Raw genomic sequence first — 27,923 nt, 5'->3', positions numbered from 1 at the left:
TGGAATTATATGAATTTGGCCCCAGAAGACCCCCGTCTCAAAATATTTCTATATAGCACAATTTTTAAAGATAAATAAATACATAAAAAGCAGATCTACCGTACAAGCTCATAGTGCGACTGTCTGCTATTGTATATCTGCTTTTTTTGAATAGCCAAAGTATGAAATAATGGTCCAAATCTAAAATTTCCCGGTTTGAAGTGGTTTACCCCCTCTACAACCTCTCAAGCGTTTATCTTCTATTTTAACAAAGCATGCATGCATACTTTAATAATAATAATAATAATAATGGTGTTGAACTAAGATGCATTTAGAATGGGCAAAGGTATCAGTAACTTCTCCATCCTATTTCAAATTAATTTGAAGTTCTCTTCCCGGAGGTGATTATGTCCAGGACCACAAAGAATCTGATGGATGGAGTGAATCGCACAGAGAGAGAATCATGTTTTCGGCCAAGAATGGGGCTCAACCACCCGTTGGACTTTAGCCACTAAAGTCAGGTGAATGGCCACTCAATTGCATCCGTATGCTTATCTCAAAGCACACTTTACATTTTCCCAGTGATCCGTTCCAGATGGCACACAAGGCACTTTCCAACTAACACACCTCCACCTAACGGCGTTCCCTGTTAAGCTGCACTACAGCTGTCTTCATGGGTCCTTGACCATTGGATATCTCGTCATGAATGCATCCCCAATACCAAACCATAATCCTTGAGGCTTCCCTAAGGCTCCACTTGTCTGATGTTCGTTCTCAAGAGGCTTACGTAGCTACGTCACACACTTGTGCATGGTCAGCTGCTGTTAATATCCAAAACATTAATGCTAACTTGGCTATATGGGAAGGGAGTCTTGCCACAATACAATGCTAACCTCTTCACCAAACAGAGTTGGTTATACAACTTAAAACCTATGTTTCATCATTATGACAAATAGCAAAACATAGCAAAAATATTCTATTTTTATTTATTTTTTATATTGTTTTGTTTATGTTCACCTACATGCCTGAAACAGGGCCCCCAGCCAGGGTTAATGTGTGTTAAAGTTTTATTTAAAAAGCTGTTTTAACATTTAATAGCTAGACTGGTCATATATGTATTCCAGATATCTGTAATTCAGTTCTTCCTAGTCAAAATGAACGTTTCAGATATCCACAATGACATTCCCTCCTATCCACAACTGTCATTTAAGCTATCCACAATGACATTCGTCCTATCCAAAATTGCCATGACGCCATTCTTCCTAGGAGAAATTGCGTCGCTGGTATGATTAAAAGTTAAAATGGCTCGCCGCACGTCTTCCTCCTATGACTGATTCCAGCACACTACAGCGAGGGTGTGTCAGAACACACAGACCCACATGCTCAGCCAGACTGTTCCCTGAACTCATCCAACTCAACTAATCAGCTTTACGGAGAGGAGGTGTGACGGCAGCCAGATGGAGTTGAGTTGGCCTGAGAGAGAGGCAAGTAGTAGAATCTGACACAGTTCACAGGACGGAGATAACATATTCTGGAAGAACAGAAAGACATACGTGTTGGAAACTGTGATGCTTTTCTTCCTCTGTCAGCAGATGCACTGCAGTTCTAGCCACCTTCTCCTGACACTCTTAACCTGAGCGACGCATGATGGCAGAGTTACGGAACGTTCAGTGTTTTGCTCAAGGACACTTCGGCAGGGCACGCGGAACCAAGAGGAAACTGCAAAAATCCTACAGGTATAGCATGTCTTTTCTTTTCGAACATTCTTAATACAATGTCTGATGTACAAGCTCACAACATGTCATGATGCTGGTAGGCTACGTTGGGATCTTGTAGAACGTTATACGTTTTGAAAATATGTGTTCCATTCTTTCTTTTTCTTCTGTTTCACTCCACTGTGCATATATGGAGCACATGAACTGAGCTGAGCTGTAAACCGAGCACATGTTTAATGACACCTGTTGACACAGTTCCCAAGAGTCTTGTTGTTGTTTTGGCGTGCCGTTTTTGAAAGTGTCACAAGGTGGGAAGTGAAGTGAATGCTCCCCTATAGTAGTTCAGCACCACTACTGTTCTGTGGGTTGGGAGAACTGCTGGTAGTGGTTGTTGTTTAGTATTTAGTATACCATTCTACAACTTTATAGGTGGCGAGAACAGTGGCGAGAGAGTGAATCATTTGATTCTGCTAATATAGCATATACTTTAATAGTATAATTACTAAATACCCCTTTTTTTCGCTGTGGGCACTGGGGGCGTGTTCCCTCCTCCGCGTCATCATCAGTGCCCATACCCGAGGCGGGGTTGGTGAAAGGGCCTTTCTGAGTGGAGTTTGCATGTTCTCCCCGTGTCCCCTAGGGTAGATACCCTCACAAAAACATGCCGTAATCCTGGTCTCTAAACTACCTGCCCCTGGCCAGCCGGGGCGCCTGATGGAGGGGAAAGGAACTGGTCGGAATAACGTGTTCCTTCCATGTCCAGCCGGGGAAACTCTCCCCTGTCAGGTGAAAAGAAGCAGCTTGGACTCCTCATGCATAGAAGGAAGCATGAGGTCAGTCCGCTGCCCCCCCAGGTTGGCAGAGGAAGTGTAGCGGCTGGCTGGATGTGTGTCTCAACTGGCTGGCCGGATGTGTGAATATATATTAGAACCTCCAGATAGCCAGGAGGATATCTCAACTGGCTGGCCGGATGTGTGAATATATATTTCCCAGCTGGAGGAGAGGGAGGGGGCAGCGAGCCTCATGGTCCCTCGAACTTTAAACATTGGTTTGATTTTTTTTTATTTTAAGTTTTATCTTAAGCAGATTTAAGCATAAGTCAGTGTTGTATAGGTCTACTGGAACGTTCACCATTCCCTCACAAACATGGAACGTCAATGTTGAACTAGACGTGGTCCTCTGGGGCAGCAGTGGTTCAGGGGTAGAGTGACCGGATGGGAACTGCAAGGTTGCCAGTTCAAACCCGGGCTCCCCCATGAGTTGGTGTCGAAGTGTCCTTGAGCAAGACTCCCTAGAACCCCTAATTGCTCCCGATGTGCAGGTTGGTGCCTTGCATGGTTTCCGCCGCCATCAGTGTGTGAATGTAATGCACAATCTCTGTAAAGCGCCTTGCATAAAGGCGCTATATAAATGCACCATTTATTGAAGCACTACATTGTTTTCATTGCACTCTACTTGTAACCATTTAGCCTGTTCTTTGTTTGCTATAGGGGCTCATGCCAATTACTCTGATTGCATCCCTAATAAGTCACGCTAGATAAGAGTGTCTGTGAAAATGCTTGCTAAATACCTACAGTACATTGACATGAAAACATTACACATTTGTAACATGTGTAACATGTGTGTGTGATAGGTATTGTATAGCCTTCCTTATAAATAATATGTGCTTGTGTGTGATAGGTATTGCATATAAGCCTTACTTTCGTTCAGAAACCACGCAGTCCCCTATCTTAAAGCTTATCTGAAAAGATAACACTAATGCGTTCTCATAATTTGGCCAGTTAAACGGACTCAAACGGACGGTAATTCTCACGGCAATCTTTCATTTCAATCGGTCAGTGAGTTCTTCTCACACTCAAAGAACCTGCTAATTCAGTAGAGGTGTGCATTGGCACTGCTCTCACAATCCAATGCGATTATGATTCACCAGGTAACAGTTTAATTTCTATGATGCTTTGCAATGCATCACACGTTTCTATATTACTGCTGCACAACATGGCACATTTTTGATCAGTCAATATCTGACTGCTTGCATAATCTTTTTTTTTTTGCGACCGGAAGTCACATTTACTATGAAATCCTGCGCCTCGCGTCAGTCCGTCACACCACCATATATGGTGTGTCCGTCCGTCACGCCACCATATACGGTTGCCAATCCATCATGCCTTGTGACATCACGTGACATCATGGAGACCCTTAATTAAAGCCTCCATATATGGTCACGCCTCATGACATCACACCCCGTGACATGACATACCACCATATATGGCCATCTCCATATATGAAGATCACAACACTGACCTCATCTAACCCCATGGATAACCAAGGACTGGATCATCACCTACTGTAGATCTGCATATATGGAGTCGGCCAGCAACTCTTGTTGATCTGACCTCATCAAACCCTGTACACTCAAGACACGCTCCATATATGGCCAGTACAGAATTCATTCCATATGTTGATCTGACCTGACCCCCCATGCCAAAGCGCCAGCAGTCTGCCGTCACCCAGGCGGATGCGTGCACGTGACCTCGTCGATTCTCGCCCCCAGGGCGTCTTCCTGGTATTTAGGCTTCAGTTATGTTCATGTCACATTGCTGCATTGCATTGCTGCACGGCCGAATCACGACGCATACGAGTACTTTTATCCTGGTAGTTAACTGTATAAATCTGTATACAAAAGTATTCCACAACTTTCAAACACTTTCAAGATGTATCCAAAAATAGCAGATGTACAAGCTCGCAGCGTGGTAAAAAGTGCATATCTGCTATTTATAATAATAATAATAATAATAATAATAATAATATTAATAATACTAATAATAATACTACACACACACACACACACACACGCGTGCGTATGTTACCAACGTTTACTAATCTTTTAAGGACCCTCATTGATTACAACCATTCCATAATCCCTGCCTTATGGACTGACGCAGGTGAAGGTGAAATCCCTTCTTAGGGCGGGACGGAGACAACGCTCTACTGATGCCAGGCAGCGTAATGTCCAATACTACAGTGTACAGTGCTCTGAAGGGCACATGGATTTACATAATGTGAATTAGAATCTTGTATACCTGCCATGGTGGAGAAATATTTGCTTCTTTCTTTCTGTCTGTCTGTCTGTCTGTCTGTCTGTCTGTCTGTCTGTCTGTCTGTGCGACCATTCTCCTATTCTAGAACAGGCACGTGCAGAGGGGGGGCTTGAGCACCTGCCCTTTTGTAGAAAGTGCCCTTTTTTTTTAATCAAGTTATTTGAACTAGAAAGCAGGAGAGACAGGCTCCTCGCCAAAGTATGAATGGTTCTAGGTCGCTAAAGCAACGGATAAGAACCGGAAATTAACTGGAAGTTTAGTTTTTTATTTTAGCTAGTTCATTTCGGCCCTTTTTTGACAAACATGTATTACAATAAGACAATTGAATGGCGCCGAAAAGGTGCAGGCTGAAGCTAAAAGTTAATTATTGCCTATACCCCATTTGAAAGCAAATATCAAAACAAATCAATAAGTTGACCCATTTTTTATTTTTTTACAAAAGAACATGCCACTTAATTTACACGTAATGCCCTGTTTTTTCCCCCCCTCCTCTCTCTGGTGTCTCCATGCAGCCTGGATGTGGGCCGCGACGGGCCAGCCGGGCCTAGCCTCCCCAAGCCACCAGCCTTCAGCCACCATCACAACCAGCGGAGGGAGTCCTTCCTGTATCGATCAGACAGCGACTATGAACTGTCACCCAAGATCAGGTCCAGGAACACCGCTGCTAGCGGTGACATGTAAGCTATTGATTGATTGACTGATTGATTGTATTTATTAACCCATTCAGGCCTGACGTCGAAATTAAAAAAATCTGAAATAAATATTTTCACGATTTAAAAAAAATAGCAGATATACAAGCTCATAGCGCGCCACCGAGTGGCACGCTATGAGCTTGTAGATCTGCTATTTTTCAATAGCTAAATTATAACAATGTTTAAAACACCAAAAGGGGTTCCCGCCCAAAAATGGGTTAACAGTTTGCAGAATTACAGTACATTTCAAGCACAACTCAATAAGAAAAAACTGTTAACTGTGAGTGGACGACCCAATAAAGCACTACACTTGTTTATAAGAGGGTCCACCTTGTTCAATTCATCATAACATTTAGAGACATACAAATATACAGGTAAAAACAGGAAATCATCATCATAGATGAGGTCAAAAGGGAAAAGAAAACATATACAGTGAAGGGGGAAAAAAGGGGTGGGTGGGGGATTCAGATTTTACGGGGGGCAGTTTCGAATTGCAGCCATCCGTTAAACCATCCGTTAGCTAACTGGTTATCTGAGAGCTTGGGGTTACCGGTATTTTGTTTCTGTTTTGTCTGTGTTTTGATCCCCCCCCAAAAAAAAAAAAAGAGAGAAAGGAAAGAAAAGGTTGATTTGACTATTTACCTTGAAAAGAAAAAAGAGAAAACCTGACAGCCGCATTCTGAAAAGTTGTTGACCTCAAAATAACATCTATATTGTTTAATTCCAAAGGTCGCATTAACTCTGTGTCTGTGACCTAGACCTGAAAATGAGTCTTTGAAAATATTTTGATATTTTTGCTAGGCCAGCTCTGCCGTCGCGAAGGTTTGAGTCTGTCATTAGTGGAAGGTGAGTGACGATGAAGCTGCAACGCTGCCACACGCTGGCTAATCTGTTTAGTTTGACATTCCTTTGTCTGCAATATCATCAGCTAACCGCTATAGTGAAATAAAACTGGCGGTCATAGTAGGCTGTGAGCTTATTAGAACTAGCTGCTGGCGTAATGCTTGTTTCTTATTAGACTGGTATAATGCTTGTTTCCATGCATCACAGCTAGTTGACTAGTGTGTAAATAGAGCTGGCTAAAACATGCTTTAATTAACAAGTAAGGGCAATTGACAAGATATACACAAGAACATCATGATTTGGTTTAAGAATAAACATACACACAAACATCATAGACATCATGACGACAAGGCATATAGCCTTGTGGAAATCTAACATTGTACATTTTTTTTGTTAGACTCTGAAAGAGATTGTGTCGCATAGCTGGTCAAACTCACGTGACATCTGCAATGCGCAGGTTGTGAGGCCCCCCAAAACATAAAAGTCAGCATGCGATACATCATAACTAAATTAACCCTTTTAGGCCTGACGTCGAAATTAAAAAAATGTCTTCCAAATTCTGACAGTTTTCTATATCAGTGGTGCTCAATATTTCATGTCAAGGACCCCAAAAATGATATGTAATTGGCCGCCGACCACCATCTGAAAATGTGTTGTTCCAGGAACCCCTCAGCTTGTAGATCTGCTTTTTTTCAATAGCTAAAGTATAACATAATGCTTTAGTTCCCGTTCAGAATGGGTTCATGTTTGAAGTATAAAAATATACAAATATTATGATTGGAAGGTTAACACACTCCTGTTCTTTACAGCTACACAGGGGATCTAATAGTTACACCATTTGCACAGGTGAGTTTTGTTGCATGCATGGGGCTTATAGGGGTGTGTGTGTGTGTGTGTGTGTGTGTGTGTGTGTGTGTGTGTGTGTGTGTGTGTGTGTGTGTGTGTGTGTGTGTGTGTGTGTGTGTGTGTGTGTGTGTGTGTGTGTGTGTGTGTGTGTGTGTGTGTGTGTGTGTGTGTGTGTGTGTGTGTGTGTGTGTGTGTGTGTGTGTGTGTGTGTGTGTGTGTGTGCAATCATTCAGTTCTGCAGTAAGCATACAGTACAGGCCCGGCTTTATGCACAGGCTTTAATGGGGCTGCAACCAGGGGAAACTTTGCGAAGTTTATAGATGATGTATAGATGACGTAGATGTGTTTATAGATGTAGCATATTTTAAATTAAGCCATTTAGGCCTGACGTCAAAATTTAAAATAAATAATTTTTAAAATGTTTTTTTTAATGAAAAACCTCATGTTTCTATATCAGTGGTTCTCAATATTTCATGTCAAGGACCCCAAACATTATATGTAATTGGCCGCCGACCCCCATCTGAAAATATGTTGTTCCAGGGACCTCCCCAGAAGAAAAGATTTGAGTTAAAAACTGAAACTCTGAAAGAACAGTTTCACGTTTTTTCAAAAATAGCAGACCTACAAGTTCATAGCTTGTATATCTGCTATTTTTCAATAGCTAAAGTATAACATAGGCCTAATGCTTAAAACAGCAAAAGGGGTTCCCGCCCAAAATGGGTATATAAGTCGGCCCTGGTGACATATACGCAAAACATTTCTAAAATCACGAAACAACTTCCACCTGTGAGTTGTACGATGTATAAACAAACAGATTGTGATTAATTACTATGAGGATTTATAGTCTGTTTTGTGAATTTGCTGCTGCATTATAACTGCATCTCCCTATAACTGCACAGGTACTGGCTAGCCTGAGAACAGCACGCAGCAGATTTGCTGCGTTGGCCAACATACAACAAGACAGATTCTCAAACAAGTAGGTATATCTATATTCTCTAATCTCTCACGTTATGATGCCTGTCAGAAGCCACGAAATGTCAACCACTTATACCCTGTACTTCGTTTATCCTTAGCTGAGTAATGATATTACAGTAATATATTACTATGTAACGCGTTACTGCCCAACAATGTCTACCATAAATCTCTTCGCTGAAATAGCAGACCGACAAGCAGATCTACGTCTCCATTTCCGTGAATGTTTGCGGTTCAAGTGGTTAACCCATTTTGGGCGGGAACCCCTTTTGGTGTTAGCATTATGTTATGCTTTAGCTATTGAAAAATAGCAGATCTACAAGCTCATAGCACGCCACCGAGTGGCGCGCTACGAGCTTGTAGGTCTGTTATTTTTGAAAAATCGAAGAACGACTGACATGGAAACATAGCTTTTTCAGAAAACTGTCAGGATGTAGAAGACATTTTTAGAATCTGATCTCAGGTCAAAATGGGTTGACCTACGAGCAGATATTTTCAGACGCTTTCTCCTGGACTGGTCTGAACCGACTCAGTGTTTTTTTTCCCAACGCATTTCCCTCCTAATTCTCTTTGCTCACAGACGGACCCCCGTGACTCACCAACCTCCAGCTATCAAGGCTCCCATGCCAGGTGAGACGCATACCGCTAGACACATTTTAGCCCGACATCACACTGTCATCACACTGGATGCAAATTAACTCAGAACCAGATTTTATTGTCACTTCCACAATATGCACTGGGCACACCGCGGAGCAAAAATACCGTTCTCCACAACTCATGATGCTGCACATTTAAAAACAATAGACACATTAAAAAAAAAAGTCTTTTAAAAACATTACAAAGTAAAGAGAGCAGAAAACTTTGGCAGGAGAAAGTGCTGATGCATTCAAAGTGCAATACAGATAAAGTGCTGTTCATCTCTCAGGGCGTTGGCCTATAGGGGGCAGTATATGGCGAGCATTCAGTGTTCTGATGGTTTAGGGGAAGAAACTGCTGGACAACTTGCTGGTGCTTCATGTACATGCTACATGTAGGCTCTGGAACCTCCTACCAGAGGGCAGGAGTTCAAGGAGATGGTGGGAAGGGTGGGAGCTGGGAGGGGTCAGTCATTATGCTCATGGCCTTCCTGACACGTCGGTCTGTGTACATGTCGGATATGTCATGACATTGTGTAGTCTCTGGGAACACACCTAAACAAAAAAAGGAAACATGTTGATGTGAGCAGGCAGGGTTAGTTATTATAGCATTACAAATGTACAACTTCTGTAGATGAACCCTAGTCTGGGTCTGGGGTGAACAATTTGGTGAGTAAAAAGTAGCAGATCTGGAAAGTAGCAGATCTACTCTGCTATTTTCCCCTGGGGACCCAGGTCACTGACGTAAACCCTACTTATACTATAGCGTGTCATGGTTACTTCTGAGATGTGACTTGGACTCTCACAGAACATGTTTTCATGGTCAAGAGGCCACAGAGATCCATGACAAGAGTAAACGAACCAACACAGGTTCATTCACATCCAACCTGCTCTGGCTGCAGAACTCCTCACACCTGATTGCGTGTCTATAGTGTCCATACCTCCCTGTTCTGTGTCTCTCATGTGTGTCTCAGCGGAGGCCCAGCAGAAAGTGGCCCTGGAAACCCTGGAGGAGCTGGACTGGTGTCTGGACCAGCTGGAGACTCTGCAGACCCGGCACTCTGTCAGTGAGATGGCCTCCAACAAGGTAAGCAAAGCAAAGCAAAGTTACTATATTTACCCAGGGTAACTGGACTAAGCATCAGATACTTGTTTACAGCCAGGCCCTGCTCATAGAACATTTCATGGTAGTGGTTCAATGCCTTGCTCAAGGGCACTTCAGCGGTGGTAATTTTAACGTGCCGGTCCGGGGATACGAACTGGCGACCTTCCGGTATCAAGACCGCTCCGCAAACCGTTCGGCCACCGCTGCCAGGTACCGCTTGCCTTTCACCTAATTTCTCACACCTTTGAATCCAACCTGCATACAGTACTGTACATTCAATAGAAGAACGGGGCCAGAGTTGGAAGATGTTTAAATGGCAGTAGCGTAACGATGGAGGTGGTATATGGAGGTGGTATACTGGCAGGTAGAACTGTCAAGGTCAAGGTAAACTTTATTGTCCATAAGGGAAATTTGTCTTGAGCTTTCACCCCAGCTACAGCCACACATAAAACATCAATGACAAACAAAATACATTACAGAGGAAGACACAACATTACACAATTGCACACATGATGTGGATAATCTAGCCTCACACAGTTACTGCTGTTTCAGAGCCTCGTTCAACATCTTAGTTGATGCTGGTACAAACGATTTCTTAAATCTGATGTACTTCCACTTTGGTTCTTTGTATCTTCTCCCAGAGGGCAGAAGTACAAACTCGCCATTTAAAACATGGGTAGCATCACTGACGATTTTTTTTAGCCTGTTTTAATGTAGCCTGCTCATAAATAGACTGCAGAGAGGGGAGTTGTCTTACCCCTATGATCTTCCCTGCAGTCTGCACCAATCTGAACAATTTGGACCTCAGTTGCACTGAGAGATTACCGAACCAAACTGTCAACAAGCTCACAACGTGTTGCTCTGGGACGTGTTGTGAGCAAAACACAACTAGCAGTCAAAAAAACCCAAAGAAACCCCAATGGACAACACCCCTCCACATTCTGTTGTTGACGATAGTGATTATATCATCTGTAATGTGTTACCAATTACAAAGTGTTAATGCAACCATCCTTTTAATATACAAATAAAAGTAGTCCCATATTTCATGGAACTTTACGTGTTGTGAGCTTGTCGATCTGCTACTGTATTTTCAGCATTTTAACTTCCTCAGAATGTTACAACAAATAGGACATAGTCCGTAGTCTTGCTTACTCTTGCTAGCACCTTTAACCCATTTTGGGCGTTAACCCCTTTTGGTGTTAGCGTTATGTTTTAGCTATTGAAAAATAGCAGATCTACAAGCTCATAGCGCGCCACCGAGTGGCGCGCTACGAGCTTGTAGGTCTGCTATTTTTGAAAAATCGAAGAACGACTGACATAGACACATAGCTTTTTCAGAAAACTGTCAGGATGTAGAAGACATTTTTGATCTCAGGTCAAAATGGGTAAAAAAAAAAAAAAGGCATAAATGTCCAAGCCGCTCCAGTGTCCTCTCCTCCTTCGCTGCTGTTATGTGCCGTTCCTGTGACGCACATCGGACCTGCCTTGTTGTTGTGGCTGACGGCGCGCGGTGGTATTCCTCTTCTTAACGCATTATGGAACTTTGTGTCTTTGTGTTTGTCTGTGCAGTTCAAGAGGTTGCTGAACCGGGAACTGTCTCACCTTTCAGAGACGAGTCGCTCAGGGATCCAGGTCTCTGAGTTCATATCCAACACATTCTTAGGTAAAACAAAAAGATTTAAAATAAAAAAATACTATATTGTGGTTTAATAAACCACAATATAGTAAGTGATTCTGTTTCCGTACCCCCCCCCCCCCCCATAGTTCAACGAACAGAACTTGAATTTGCTGTCAGTTTAAAAAGAACTTAAACAAAAATAAAACGATTCATAGACGGCAGGCAGTGATCACCCCATGTGCACACAATGCACACGTGAAGACCTACTGTAGACAAAGCCATAATCACTTTAGACGCGATGTTTGTCAAAATTACCAAAAGGACTGTGGAAAAGCTAAATCACAATGCAGGAGTGGAACGGTTTTATGAATAGTTTTCAGGATCCAAATCCAAAAAATAGGTCATATAGCGTGTTGAAAAAAACAGACAATACAAAAATAAAAAAGGAAAAAAACAAAGCAAGAGACAAAAAAGAAACACAATAAAATAAAACAGGCTGCATTATTTCATATTTCAGGATACATTCATTGAAATCTTCATACATTATCGATAGGCTGGAAGAAGAGATCCCACTTGAGCTGCTACTTTTTTGATACGATTTTACGGATTTACGAAAAAACAAAACAAGGTTATAAGAAATAAGGTTATAGGCCTGGGCCATGGCTCAGCGGTCCAGGCACCTTGGCTGGTAATCCAGTCTGGCAGTGTGCCGCGGGTTCGACTCCCGATCCCGACGGCCTTTACTGCATGTCTTCCCCCCCATCTCTCTCCCCATTTCCTGTCAGCCTACTGTCTGTCCCTCCATAAAAAATATAAAATAAAGGCGAAAGCCACAAAAACAAACATTAAAAAAAAAGAAAAAAAGAAATAAGGTTATTCTGCCCGACCGCGATAATATCAAACAGTTTATTTCAACAGAGGATTAAACTCAATTGAAAAAAGACGGAGATCCGGGCACTCAAAATATTTAAAAGAGGAGAAGAAAATAAAAAAATAAGTCTTCTTAAATCCTAACCGTTTCCAAAACCTATGTTTCTATGTCAGTGGTGCTCAAACTATTTCATGTCAAGGAGCCCCACAATTATATCTGTGGCCGCCGACCCCCATCTGAAAATATGTTGTTCGTATCGCGGCACTCAGTGCCGCACTACGAGCTTGTAGATCTGCTATTTTTCAATTGCTAAAGTATAACATAATCCTTAAAACACCAAAACGGGTTCCCTTCCTGAATGGGTTAAACCCGCTCCCTCAGGTCTGGTGACGCAAACCTCCTCGACGTCCCCAAAACCAAACTCTGTACGTGGGGTGACAGAGCTTTTGCCTTTGCTGCCCCAACCCTGTGGAATGCCCTCCCTAAGGCACTCGGAGATGCCCCCACCCTCCAAACTTTCAAAACCGCCCTCAAGACCCACCTCTTAAATATTGCCTTCCCTAGCTAACCCTTCTCACTGTTTTTCTTTTTAATGTTTTTAGCTTTTAGTGTTTTTCCTTTTTCTAATAAAGTTGTTTTTATTTTGTTGTTACCTCTGTAAAGCCCCCCCCCATGTAAAGCGTCTTTGGGTACTCAGAAAAGCGCTATATAAGTTTGAGATATTATTATTATTATAAACCAACACGTTTTGAACTATAGTGGTCTTCATCAGGGCCGATGAAGACCACTATAGGTCGAAACATGTTGGTTTAATAAAGAGTCTTCTCCTCTTTTAAATATTTGAGTGCCCGGATCTCATCCAGGAGCACCTTTTTACTATTTTCTTTGTTGAGCACCTGGTGTTTTGCATGCCAGAGGATTAAACCTCTCTCTCTCTCTCTCTCTCTCTCTCTCTGTCTCTCTCTCTCTGTCTCTCTCTCTGTCTGTCTCTCTCTCTCTCTCTCTCTCTCTCTCTGTCTCTCTCTCTGTCTGTCTCTCTCTCTCTCTGTCTCTCTCTCTCTCTCTCTCTCTCTCTCTCTCTCTCTCTCTCTCTCTCTCTCTCTCTGTCTCTGTCTCTGTCTCTGTCTCTCTGTCTGTCTCTCTCTCTCTCTCTGTCTCTCTCTGTCACTCTCTGTCTCTCTCTGTCTCTCTCTCTCTCTCTGTCTCTCTCTCTCTCTCTCTCTCTCTCTCTCTCTCTCTCTCTCTCTCTCTCTCTGTCTCTCTCCCCCCAGACAGGCAGCATGACGTGGAGATACCCGTGTTGTTGCTGGAGGAGGAGGAGAGGAGGACCAGGCGGATGTGTGAGATCAGTGGCGTCATGAAGTCCTGCCACAGCGCCGACCTCGCCGACCTCAACATCCTTCGCTTCGGGGTCAAGGCCCACACGCAGGACGCTCTCGCCAAGGTGTGTGAAACGCTAACGTTGTTCTGCCATCCTGAACTTAACTAGGGCTGGGCATTTTTTACATTTTTGGATACTATGTATACCTGTATGTATTTTTTTGAGTGGTGTAAACCACTCCTACGACTGGCTTTGTTAGTTTACGTGTCTGTCTGTCTGTGCCAAAAAAATGAGCATGGTTGCTACGGTCACCCAGTTCACACAGGTGTGATTTCATTACGTCAGACATTACGTCAGACCACAGCTGATCAGTCTATATAAGACCTTACACCACTCAGTTCACACGGGTGTGATTTTTTTGAAAACACCTGTGTTAAAGTCTAACTCATGTTGATTAGGTGACGTAATGGTGATGTAAAACAAACGGTGACAAAACAAACATTAAATTCTCTGTGCATAAAAAGAGAAGGATCCGGGCACACAAAGTAAAAAAATGAGGAACGCCTTTATTAAATTAAAAAGGCAACTGCCAACATGTTTCGACCTAACAGGTCTTCATCAGGGCAAGAATGAAGACCTGAAGATGAAGATCTGAAGATGAAGACCTGTTAGGTTGAAACATGTTGGCAGTTGCCTTTTTAATTTAATAAAGGCGTTCCTCATTTTTGAGTGGTGTAAACCACTCCTACAACTGGCTTTGTTAGTTTACGTGTCTGTCTGTCGTACCAAAAAATGAGCATGGTTGCTATGGTCACCCAGTTATCACGGGTGTGATTTAATTACGTCAGACATTACGTCAGACCACAGCTGATCAGTCTATATAAGACCTTACACCACTCAGTTCACACGGGTGTGATTTTTTTTAACTTGGTGTGCCCGGATCCTTCTCTTTTTATCTATGTCTTGATCCCGTTTTTGATCCGTGGGAGCACCTTTTTATCATTATCACATTTTGCTATCTCCATTGAGCACCTGGTTAGTTCCTCTTTTTTCTCTATTCAATTCTCTTTATTGTTAATGGCATTTAATGTTTGTGTTTAAGGGACAAGATGACGTACATTTTCCCTTCATTGTCACTGGCGTTTTTAAAACAAACCTTGAGCTAAAAACAAACATTAAACCTGTATATAGCCTCAAAAAAAATCACACCCGTGTGAACTGAGTGGTGTAAGGTCTTATAAGGTCTGATCAGCTGTGGTCTGACGTAATGTCAGTGACGCAATGTCTCATTCCGGCCAATCACAATGCACCATGCTCATTTTTTGGTGCACAGACAGACAGACAGACAGACAGACAGACAGACAGACTAACAAAGCCAGTTGTAGGAGTGGTTTACACCACTCAAAAACACACCAGTGTGACGTGAGGGGCACTCTTCTCATTATACATCGTCATACATCGTCTCATAAACAACTGAATGTATGTGATAATTGGTTAGCCGATTTGCTCGTCTACATATGGCCTAATTTCTCCTTTCATTGTCAATGGCAAATATTGAGACGTGTGGGGACGACGAGAGCTGTATATAGGAGGGGCTAGTGCCCCTCAAAAAGAATCACACCCGTGTGAAGTGAGCGGTGCTCTTATCGTATATCATCTCATTCCGGCCAATCACAATTTGCGTCCTCACCTTCGTCACCAATGTTTGTGTTACGCAGTGTTTGTGTTCACACAAACACTCAAAATTGTCCATTTGTTGTCAATGGCATTTAATGTTTGTGTTGGGACAAAAATTGGGTTACATTACATACACTAAAAGCTGGACATAGGATGGGGATTATCGCCCCTCAAAAATGTTGAAAAATGCTTGAATACAGTGAGAATAGCCATCATCATCATCATGTATTTAACTCACGACCATGATCACATGGTATGGAGCACAGATTCATAAAAGTATACAATCAAAAGTATACAATACATTACACAATATACATACAGACGTATCGGAAGGCTTTCACTATTTAAACAGTGGAAGAACATTTTTCAGAAAAACACCCAATTTATAGATTACTTTTTTGTTTTTCAGATAATGCAATTAATTTAAACATAGAAGGGTAAAATAAATTGGCAGGTATTTCTGCCTGAAATTCATAATGCTAGTATTCTTACATTCCAACAAAACATGGTACTCATCTCCAATTCTCATTCATTACATAGGTTACAAATCCTCTGACTTCTTTCCAGTCCTTTATATCTACCGATGGCCTTTGGAATTCTTGTGTTGTTAAGCCTAAAGTTGCAAATAGCCTGTCTATACTTACGGTTTTCACATAGAAGGTATTTTTCTAGTTTGAACTCTTGTTTGTATTACATGATGTCATACTATTGAGTTCACTTTGCCACTTTTGCAAAAACTGGTCTTTCAACCTTTGTTCGACAGTTCGCTTCAACCAGTCAATGTTATTACATTTACGGATCTACAGGCTCACGAGTCAAATCACAATGACTTCCGAGCTTGTAGATCAGCCATTTTTTGAGACAGCTTTTATACTTGACATTATACATAACATACAAACATTAAATTCCCATCGACAATGAATGTAGAATGTTACGTCATAGTGTCTGAGCAAATAGGCCTAGGCAGTGGCACAGTGTCTATTTTTGTCTTACACAAACATTAAATTCCCATTGACAATGAATGGAGAATTGTACGTCATATTGTCTGAGAAAATAGGCATTGTGTCTCTTTTACGTCATGATTGATGTACGATGATAAGAGCGCCCCTCACTTCACACGGGTGTGATTTTTCTATTTCTGAGCATGTTTTGCCCTACCAAAAACAAAAACCCTTTATTAGGCTGTAACAGTACAGTCTGTCTCTACATGAATACTGCTGCAATTCCAAATAGTGCCACAAGGTGGTGCAGGTGGTGCATCCCTTTGGTTTCTTGTGACCATAGCTAGACTAGAACGTTGTACAATGTACATCCATGGTTTTCAACCCTTTTCATTTAAAAGGCCCATTATTTTTTTGGCATTTAGTCCACAATTCCATGCTGTATTGATGTGTTACCATATAGGAGATAACAGGCAAACGGTGATCAAAATAACAATTATTCTGCTGCATTCTCTAATTGTGTAGACTTCTTGTAAATTAAGTAACTCTTGACCCTGACTGGTCCATTTGGTTTCATTTTACACTCTCAAGAGTTATATCTATAATTAAGGGTCCATTTGGTTACCAACAACTCTCCATCGTTTAGCTGGAGACCAACTGGAACCCCCTCACTGTTGTTCCCCGGACCACTGAAAACTTGTTGAAAACCCCTGTTGTACATGGTCAGTTCTGCTACTGCTGTCTCTCCACCTACAGCTCGCCCATGTTAGCTTGTCTACACACACTGGCAATGCAGTGATTCTGAGTTTAAAGCCATGTCTACTGCTCACTGTTCAATGGAGAGACTTGGAAAGTCTCACAAAAACAAAACTATACACACAAACAGAACACAGTGCCAAACTTGAGTTCATGTCTTCATCATGGTGATACGGAAATGTAGTAAAAGGCCATGTGTTCGGCGCAAACGGGCATCTAACAACGTCTGAATGTGGCCAATGTCATTTCAGGAGTTGGAGGACATCAACAGATGGGGCCTTAATATTTTCAGAGTAACTGAGTTTTCGGGAGACCGGCCCCTGACTGTCGTGATGTATGCAGTAGTTCAGGTAAACATGTGAACACATCGCACGCACACATGCACACGCATACGCATACGCACAATGTCAATAGTACAGTTTATTTTTTTTGCTGCCTTGAATTCACACAAAGGCAGATACAAAATATACAAAACTCCACGGCATATTTGTATCTTTGTGGCTGAATTTCAAACCAGATCAACATTTTGAGGGGGCGCTAGCCCCGCCAATGCATGGCTTTCCGATATTACGTCACAGCCCAGGCAAGTCTATGGACTTTTAATGTTTGTTTAGGGTAAATTATGATGTAATTCATGCCAGCCAAGTCTAGGGACTTTGTTTAGGGTAAATTATGAGAGACGTCAAACCGACGTCATCTCACTGATATAATACATCTAATCTCACTGATCTTGTTTACATTCATTTCATTTTCACTGACATTTTTCAAGAACATCAACATGGCCCACAAACATCTGGGCGCCCCTCACTGCACACAAGTGGGATTTTATTTTCTTTCTTTTTAATAGCTGTGTAGCTTTTGTAGCCGCAACAAACTTCGGAAGTATCTTCACTGGCTTCCATTGACAATGAATGGTAGCCTGTATCTTTGTATCTTCATGTCGCTGGCTTCCATTGACAATTAATGATAGCCTGTATCTTTGTAGCATGTGAACGGAGCATTTATATAGCGCCTTTATCCAAGGCACTTTACATATTTGTGCATTACATTCACCCCTTTCACACACACATTCATACACCGATGGCGGAGGAAATCACCAACCTGCACATCGGGAGCAATTAGGGGTTCAGAGTCTTGCTCAAGGACACTTCGACACTAACTCTCGACACTAAGCATGTAAATAAACATAGCCTTAAGGCCACCGGAGTGCTCACCTCATAAGGTAACTACCATTTTGGTGGTCACTTCATCACCTAAAACTGGAGTATGAATAGAGCCTTTAGTGTCTGTGGGTGGGGTTCATAAAGTCTCTCTCTCTCTCTCTCTCTCTCTCTCTTCCTCTGGAGCAGGAGAGAGGTTTGTTGAAGACGTTCAAGATCCCGTCCGACACGTTGCTCACGTACCTGATGACCCTCGAGGACCACTACCACGCAGACGTGGCCTACCACAGCAACGTGCACGCCGCTGACGTCGTCCAGTCCACGCACGTGCTGCTCTCCGCGCCCGCTCTGGAGGTAGAGAGGAGAGAACGGGGTGCATGCGTTGGTTAGACCAGCTCTGGAGGTAGAGAGGAGAGAACGGGGTGCATGCGTTGGTTAGACCAGCTCTGGAGGTAGAGAGGAGAGAACAGGGTGCATGCGTTGGTTAGACCAGCTCTGGAGGTAGAGAGGAGAGAACAGGGTGCATGCGTTGGTTAGACCAGCTCTGGAGGTAGAGAGGAGAGAACGGGGTGCATGCGTTGGTTAGACCAGCTCTGGAGGTAGAGAGGAGAGAACGGGGTGCATGCGTTGGTTAGACCAGCTCTGGAGGTAGAGAGGAGAGAACAGGGTGCATGCGTTGGTTAGACCAGCTCTGGAGGTAGAGAGGAGAGAACAGGGTGCATGCGTTGGTTAGACCAGCTCTGGAGGTAGAGAGGAGAGAACAGGGTGCATGCGTTGGTTAGACCAGCTCTGGAGGTAGAGAGGAGAGAACGGGGTGCATGCGTTGGTTAGACCAGCTCTGGAGGTAGAGAGGAGAGAACAGGGTGCATGCGTTGGTTAGACCAGCGCATGCAACCCCCAAATGAACACTTATTAGGCCACAAAGCGGACTCCCATTTGAAAAGATATGTCAAGGACCCCCCCCCCCCCCCCCCCCCCTCCCCCCATAAGAGAAGATTTTTACAGTTCTAGCAGTGATTTTCAACCATTTTCATTTCAAGGACCCCCCCAGTTTGACATGCGTTGGTTAGGCTACGGACAGATCTCAATTTAATGGGATTTCTATCTCTGGGACCCAATTTATATTGTAGAAATCAAAGTTTATTTAACTCTGAGAGTGTACAAATGGTAACGGGTCCATTTGGTTCCATTTGTACACTCTCTGATCTGTACACAGATCTGCTATAGTATCTTTGATACTTTTGTGTGACGCTGTAGCATTATAGGGCAGTGGTTTTCAACCAGTGGTCCGGGGACCACCAGTTGCCCTTGAGAGGATTCCAGGTGGTCCCCAGCTAAATGCTGGAAAGTTGTTAACCAAATGGACCCTTCTAGATCTAGAATATATGATCTATCATTCTAGAATAGAATAGTTTAACTCTTGAGAGGGTCAAATGAAACCAAATGGACCCTTCTGGGTCCATTTGCTCTCAAGAGTTAAATTATTGTTAAACATCTGCATTACTTAATTTACAAGAAGTCTACACAATTAGAGCATGCAAAATAATCTTTATTTTGATCAACGTTTGCCTGTTATCTCTCCTATGGTATACCAACATCAATAGAGCATGGAATTGTGGACAAAATCTTATCCAACGATAACAAAATATTCTTTAATTTTGGGTCTGAGAGACTAAATCTCATCAAATGGTGGTCCGTGGCTCAAATGCTGAATAAATAATGGGCCTTTAATATGGAAAAAAGGGTTGAAAACCACTGAAGGTAGGTCATTCATTTACGGAAAAGCAACACAAATAGTTTGAATATGGATAGAGGTTTCTGCCTGAAAGCAACAGTATGATCTCCTCCTCCTCCTCCTTCTTCTCCTCCTCCTCCTTCTCCTCCTCCACCTCCTCCTCCTGCACCTCCTCCTCCTCAGGCGGTGTTCACAGACCTGGAGATATTAGCTGCTATCTTTGCCAGTGCCATTCATGATGTGGATCACCCGGGAGTCAACAACCAGTTCCTCATCAACACCAGTGAGTGTTTCCCACTTTTCCCATTTCAACATTCATGTGGTGGATTCATATCAGTATAGGACATGAGCACAAACAAGCTTCATTTCAAGCTTTGCTTCCTACTTGCTTCCTACCCGTTCAGGACGGGAACCCCTTTTGATGTTTTAAGCATTATGTTATACTTTAGCTATTGAAAAATAGCAGATCTACAAGCTCATAGTGTGGCACCGAGTGCCAAGTCTTTGAATATATTATATTATATTTCATTTAGACTCGGAGCTGGCCCTCATGTACAACGACTGCTCTGTGCTGGAGAATCACCACCTGGCGGTGGGCTTCAAACTGCTACAGGAGGACAACTGTGACATCTTCCAGAACCTGAGCAAGAAACAACGGCAGTCCATCAGGAAGATGGTCATAGACATTGTGAGTTGAACTAAGGGCCAGATGGGGGATTTCTCTGGACCTCTGTATGCCAGTACATGGGAGTGTTTGGAGGGGTTCCAGGGGGTCCCCAGGAATGTACCGTGGCTAACAGTTTTTGAAAAATCCAATGAATGTGTTTGAGAAATGTTGATTCATTTTGACATTTTAACTTAAGTCTTCTCTTCTGGGTGGTCCCTGGCACAAAGCCTTTTGAAATGGGCCGGTCCACAACAACAACAAAAAACACATCAATTTGGGAGTACTGAGAACCACTATGTATGACACATTATGCAGCTTGAACGTGGGCTATTCACACTGTGTGTGTGTGTGTGTGTGTGTGTGTGTGTGTGTGTGTGTGTGTGTGTGTGTGTGTGTGTGTGTGTGTGTGTGTGTGTGTGTGTGTGTGTGTGTGTGTGTGTGTGTGTGTGTGTGTGTGTGTGTGTGTGTGTGTGTGTGTGTGTGTGTGTGTGTGTGTGTCTCTCTCTCCTTAGGTACTAGCTACGGACATGTCAAAGCACATGACCCTGCTAGCAGACTTGAAGACCATGGTGGAGGCTAAAAAAGTGACCAGTTCTGGGATGTTGCTGCTGAACAACTACTCAGACAGGATACAGGTATGATACTGTACCTGGATCTTTAGACTGCATAGTGTAGTATAGTTCAGAGTCCTGTGGTGTGAGTTCTGGTCTGGTTTTTGTGAATATTAAGTTGTTCCGGTCATTTGGTGGGGTCACTGGGTGCACACAAAACTATCGTAATTTGTATTGTTGACCTATTTGTACAATAGAGTGCCGAAGTCCTGACGTCACTCGCTCATCCCCTGGTTCTGCCCGGTTCACGGAAGTAATTCCTCTATGGAGAATTAGTCTAGTAGCCAGAATGTGAACCCGGACCGGATGTTGAGTACACCAACGTTTTATGTTATAAATGTTTAGTATGGGTCCCCAGCATGTAGAAACTGCCGGATGCTAACTTGCATATGTTGAGCAATTTTCCATTAACAACCTATAGAAGGCAAAATATTCAAAATGTCATCATGCTTTATGTAGCATGTGACATGTCAAACTAGGGGGTTTTCATGATGCTGAATCCATTCCAAGCATTAGTTTTGCAAAACATCACTCATTGGGCCATTGCCGTGTGTGGCATGGCAGTTTAACCCATTCAGGCCTGACGTCGAAATAAAAAAAACGTTCGCTTTGAAAGAATATATATTCAAAGATTTGTGCCGCATTTTTACGATTTTTCAAAAATAGCAGACCTACAAGTTCATAGCGCGCCACTCGGTGGCGCGCTATGAGCTTGTAGGTCTGCTATTTTTCAATAGCTAAAGTATAACATAATGCTTAGCTTTTAGCCCAAAATGGGTTAAAAGCTATAATATGACACAGATGCGTCCTCAGGTTTAAATGGGTTAATGACATAGATTTTATTTTTTTAAATCAACCCATGTGATGTGAGTGGCGTACATCATCATGACGTAAAATATGCCAGACACTATGACGTAAGATTCTCTGTTCATTGTCAATGGGTTTACAAATTTAAGGTTTGTGTAGGACAAAGTTTGTGAACATACACTAAAAGCTGGATATAGGAGGGGCTAGCACCCCTCAAAATCATGAAAAACGACACTATAGTTAGTATGTTGTTTTTCATGATTTTCATATTTCTTTTGAAAACCATGAATCTGTCTGTCTATGTCTGTGACTCTCATTCTCTCAATAGACAACCCCCTGATGCAGGGATGTAAAAATGTATCTTCTTTTTTTAGGGATGTCCCGATCACGTTTGTTTGCTCCCGTTCCGATTCCGATCATTTGATTTTGAGCATCTGCCAATACCGATGTTTTTTGAACACTTTATAGAATCACAATAGTATACTAATATCCAAAATCACAGACAATATCCAGTCTAATGATATGGATATAATATTGATGGAGATGTCCCGATCAAGTTTTTTTTGCTGCCGATCCGATTCCGATCATTTGAAAATGACGTGATCGGCCCCGATTTTCCGATCACGTGATCGGATCGGGACCGCCCTAGTGTTTTTACATTGCTGGGTCCGTGTGGGTCCCCCAGTCCAGAACAGTGTTGTTTTCGTCGACTAAAACTAAAAATGTTCTTCGACTACCTTTTTCCACTGACGAAATGAAATGGAAACTAAATAAAAACTAAGCTATGATGACTAAAACTATGACTAAATATACTGACAATTTCGTCAAATAAAAACTAGACTAAATGTTAGGAAGGGACTAGTGGACAAGAGATCCAGCACAATTAGTTGCATGCTGAAAATAGCCGATCTACAAGCTCAGCGCTGTGGGCTTGTAGATCAGCTATTTTCAGTCATTACGACGGCATCAATGCCCGCCAAAATATTTGAGTCGACTAAATCAACTGCAGATTTAGTCGACTAAAACTAGACTAACACTAAAACATTCCAGGTGACTAAAATGTGACTAAAACTAAATAAACTATTTAAGAGACTATGACTAAAACTAAAATCTAAATTTGCTGGTCCAGAACATAGTCGTAGTGTTTTTACATTGCTGGGTCTGTGTGGTTCTCCCTCAGGTCCTCCAGAACATCGTGCACTGTGCTGACCTGAGCAACCCCACCAAGCCGCTGCAGCTGTACCGCCTGTGGACCGACCGCATCACGGAGGAGTTCTTCGGCCAGGGAGACCGAGAGCGGGACATGGGCATCGAGATCAGCCCCATGTGTGACAAGCACAACGCCTCCGTGGAGAAGAACCAGGTGACACTCTCGCTCTGTCCCGTTCCCAAACGTTTTAGCTCCAGACCCGTAAGACTGTGGTTTTCAAACAGTGGTGTGAGCTTGTAGATCTGCTGTTTTCACTAGTTTGGGTCCCAGGCAAACATCTAATTTCCAGTGGTGGAAAGTACTCACTTTTTTTGAGTGGTGCAAACCACTCCAATAACCAGCTTTGTCTGTATGTACCTGTGTACCTGTGTACCTGTACGTGGGGCCACGTAGGGGTGAGCATGGTTGCTATGGTTAGTGTGTGACGTCACTGCACCACTCAGTTCACACGGGTGTGATTTTTTTACTTAAGTAAAAGTATCAATACTGCAATGCACTCCGTTACAAGTAGAAGTTATGTTACAAAATGTACTCAAGTAAAAGTACAAAAGTACCGGCATCAAAATGTACTTAAAGTACTAAATGTAAAAGTACTCACATTCCAATGGGTTTCTCCGGGCTTTTCATTTTTGAGACGAATGTGAACGAAAATAAAAGCCTGGGTAGCGAGGCGACTGAAACGTAGTTTGACAGAAGCCTATGTGGTGTGCTTCCTCCGAATACCTAAAAGCAGACAACATTCATCAGCAAACCAAAATGAGTTTCTCATTTTTGAGGGGCGCTATCCCTTCCTATGTCCAGCTTTGAGGGTTTGTGTAAACACAAACATTGTCCTAACTCAAACATTGAATGCATTTGACAATGAATGGACAGTTTTGAGTGTTTGTGAAAACACAAACATTGAAGACAAAAGTGAGGACGCAAATTATGATTGGCCGGAATTAATGTATGATATGAGCGCCCCTCACTTCACACTGGTGTGATTTTATTGAAACTGACTGAACTGATCCCCTTGTGCCACGGCGTTTATCTGTCCTCTGTGCAGGTGGGCTTCATCGACTACATCGTCCATCCTCTGTGGGAGACGTGGGCCGACCTGGTCCACCCCGACGCTCAGGACATCCTGGACACGCTGGAGGACAACAGGGAGTGGTACCAGAACCACATCCCCCACAGCCCCACCTCATCCCTGGACGAGGCGGAGGACGCCCGCTACCTACCCCCAGGCGGAGGGAACTTCCGCTTTGAGCTCAGCCCGGGAGAGGAGGAGGAGGAGGAGGACCACGACAGTGGGTCCGACATCGAGGAGACGGACGGCAGCACCAGCCGTGGCAAAAGTGGCCGCATGCAGGACTGCGACGAGTCGAGGGGAGTCGAGGCAGGCGCGGGCGAGGAGGAGAAGGAAGGAGGACGACATGTGGGACTTTGCAGAGAACCTAGCATGGTGGACTTGGAGGAGGACGAGCAGGAGGGGCCATGTGGTTTGACACTGGTTCTCAATGTGGGCCCAGGGGTCCTTGAAGGGGGTTCCAGGGGGCCCCCAGCAAAATGAGGAACAGTTTAAACCATGCAGGTCTTCAACAGGGGGTACTCGGAGTTACTTGGGGGACCAAATATTTGTGTGATAGGAACTTTTTTTTTTGTACATGAACTAACAGCATATGTAATTTGGGGAATGGCGAATGGGCATTCATGTAGCAGATCTACAAGCTCACAACAACTTGTTGCTGCACAATGTGCTGTGAGGTTGTAGATCGCTATTGGTGCATACAGGTTTGGTGTAGAGGGAAAAAGAGTTCAAAGTCAGGTTTCTAAATAATAATAATAATAATAATGTATACTTAAGTTAGAGTACTTTAAAGATTATTATTATCATCAATGTATGATTATTTGTCCATTTTTGTTTTACGTCATCACACTCATGTCACCGTGACTCAGCCATACCAATATAAGGAGTTCCCAAAGGAGCTATGCCCAAATATGGAGTGTGTTGTCTAACATTATCATCAATCACAAACAAGTCACTCAGCTCCATATGAGTGATGTCACAGGGGCACACACACAGACAGCCAGTTGGTGCAGGGAGATCCTTTCACTTTACAGTCTACTCCAGACCAACAGTGTGACATCCAAACAGACACGGAGCTCAAACTACTTTGTGATTGATTTCCCTACTCGAGCTTGCACAGACGACCTCTTTTTTGCTTTTGTGTTTGTTTTGAAGTTGTTCTTCTGGAAATTGGTCTTGCAAGTAAAGACTTGAGTGGGGTTTGAACCCACAACCGCCAGTGTGCTAACTCACTGAGGAACTTGCTACCTGCCACAACACAAACTTCCTTTGCCTTTGAGTAACAACATTGATACAAAAAATAAAAAATAAATATAAAATAACAGGAGATTTGTCTATTGTTTGTTGTGCTGTTGTTTATCTAGACGTTTGAATGTATGAACCATAAGACGATTACGAAAATCATGAAAAAACGGCACACTATAGCCCATGGCCTCCAACGGCATACTACAGCACGCCGTTTTTATACATTTGAGTTTTTGAAAAAAGACGAAAATCACTCCAAGGCCATGGACTATGGTCTCGGAGTGATTTTCGCCCTTGTCTCTGGTCCCACGTGGAAGAGGGAGGTCTGTACAGGGGCAGGTGTTAAACGCCCAATGCATTCTCTATGGCAATAGCACAAACTTTGGCACGCTACTAGTCCTACATACTTACACCTAGAAACCCCATTAAAACCTATTTAGGTTCATCTTACGGTGGAGATGTTTGCCTGAAAAGGAATCTTTGAAATGTTTCATAGTTTTAGAAATATAGTGCTTTCAAATTTGAGACATTTATAATGGGGCTCAATGGCAGCTCTATGGCACGTAAAAAAATCACTTTCACCTAGAAGCTCCATTCACACTTTTTATAATTCAGCTTACTGTGGGTACACATGCTGGAAATCTTTACTTTGAAATGTTTTGTAGTTTCTGAGTTATTTAACTTAAACCCCCAATGCATTCTCAATGGCAATAGCACAAACTTTGGCATGCTACTAGTCCTACATACTTACACCTAGAAACCCCATTCAAACCTATTTAGGTTCATCTTATGGTGGACATGTTTGCCTGAAAAGGAATCTTTGAAATGTTTCATAGTTTTAGAAATATAGTGCTTTCAAATTTGAGATATTTATAATGGGGCTCAATGGCAGCTCTATGGCATGTCAAAAACTCACTTTCACCTAGAAACTCCATTCACACTTTTTATAATTCAGCTTACTGTGGGTACACATGTGGGTACATATGTATAGGCATATTTGGCAAATTGTCCTTGACTTGCATCGTTACCAATAGGCCGGTGCAAGACAATGAAGTCCCTGCTGGCACACTAAATCTGCATTCAATTTGCACCATGTCTCAGCTCAAAATACATTCTCTGGGAAGATAACACATTTTCCTATATACAGGTTTAATGTTAATTTTTAGTTCAATGTTTGCTTTAAAAACGCCATTGACAAATGAAGGGAAAATGTACGTCATGTTGTCCCTAACACAAACATTAAATGCCATTAGCAATAAAGAGAATGTATTGTTTGTTTTGACACTGTTTGTTTTACATCACCATTACATCACCTAATCAACATGAGTTAGACTTCACGCGCCCTTCACTTCACACGGGTGTGATTTTTGTGTTCTATAGTTAATACTAGAACAGTACCCGTTGGGGGTGATCAGGTGTGATCAATTGGCTAATAAATATATATATATATATATATATATATATATATATATATATATATATATATATATATATATATACACTATATAATATACACTATATACTATATATAGTGTGATACACCCCCCTCTGTGGGTCACATGTGCAGTGACTGCAGAAGCCATTCCAATCATATAGTAGGAGACTCACACTTCATTTGCTATGGCTTGGTATAAATACTGGTGCAACGCCGCTCACAGCTCATTTATTTTCAGTCCATTGAGAAAGAAATAACGATGCCTAAAGTTGCCACGCCAGCGCTCCAAGAAAGCCGTCAGCAAGACCGCTGCTAAGGGCGGCAAGAAGCGCAGAAGGTCCAGGAAGGAGAGCTACGCTACGCCATGTACAAGGTCCTGAAGCAGGTCCACCCTGACACGGGTATCTCTTCCAAGGCCATCGGCATCATGTCAACGACATCTTTGAGCGCATCGCCGGTGAAGCCTCTAAACTGGCTCACTACAACAAGCGCTCCACCATCTCATCCAGGGAGATTCAGACCGCCGTCCGCCTGCTGCTCCCCGGTGAGATTCAGACCGCCGTTCGCCTGCTGCTCCCCGGTGAGCTGGCCAAGCACGCCGTGTCTGAAGGCACCAAGGCTGTGACGAAGTACACCAGCTCCAAGTAAACGGCATAGTCTTCTATAAAAACACAACGGTCCTTTTGAGGGCCACCCATTTTATCAAGAAAGGGTTGGTTCACATCACTATGCTGCAGGCTCACTTAATGTGAAATACAAGTGCATTACTGACGGAGCATGACATTTTATAACGTATCTGTCTGCAACGAGAAGTGCTCGTCATGAGTTTGTGTGTGATCCGTGTACTTGAGAGTGTGTGTAGGCTAATGGTAACAAAATGTGATCCATTTGCGTTTCACATCGTAGCCGCCGGCA

The 27,923-nt window shown here is 42.9% G+C and overlaps 1 protein-coding gene across 1 annotated transcript; it reads left to right on the top strand.

Moving 5' to 3' along the window:
* Nucleotides 1-1,170: 1,170 nt before the first annotated feature.
* LOC306937220 (3',5'-cyclic-AMP phosphodiesterase 4C-like) lies at nt 1,171-27,656 on the top strand (the record flags this gene model as incomplete). The annotated part of the gene is made up of 18 exons (XM_079520886.1): nt 1,171-1,715; nt 5,305-5,469; nt 6,286-6,330; nt 7,137-7,173; nt 8,073-8,149; nt 8,726-8,775; nt 9,755-9,867; nt 11,455-11,548; nt 13,646-13,818; nt 17,321-17,419; nt 18,419-18,583; nt 20,148-20,247; nt 20,498-20,652; nt 21,144-21,266; nt 23,230-23,412; nt 24,305-24,760; nt 27,290-27,374; nt 27,424-27,656. Exons 1-18 carry the CDS (start codon nt 1,624-1,626, stop codon nt 27,654-27,656), a joined length of 2,445 nt encoding a protein of 814 aa, XP_079377012.1. The 5' UTR covers nt 1,171-1,623.
* Between the last annotated feature and the right edge of the window lie 267 nt (nt 27,657-27,923).

The sequence above is a fragment of the Electrona antarctica genome, assembly GCF_951216825.1.
Source record: "Electrona antarctica genome assembly, chromosome: 14".
NCBI lineage: Eukaryota > Metazoa > Chordata > Actinopteri > Myctophiformes > Myctophidae > Electrona > Electrona antarctica.
The sequence above is the reverse complement of the archived record's forward strand: the minus strand, read 5'-3'. Positions and strand labels throughout refer to the sequence as shown.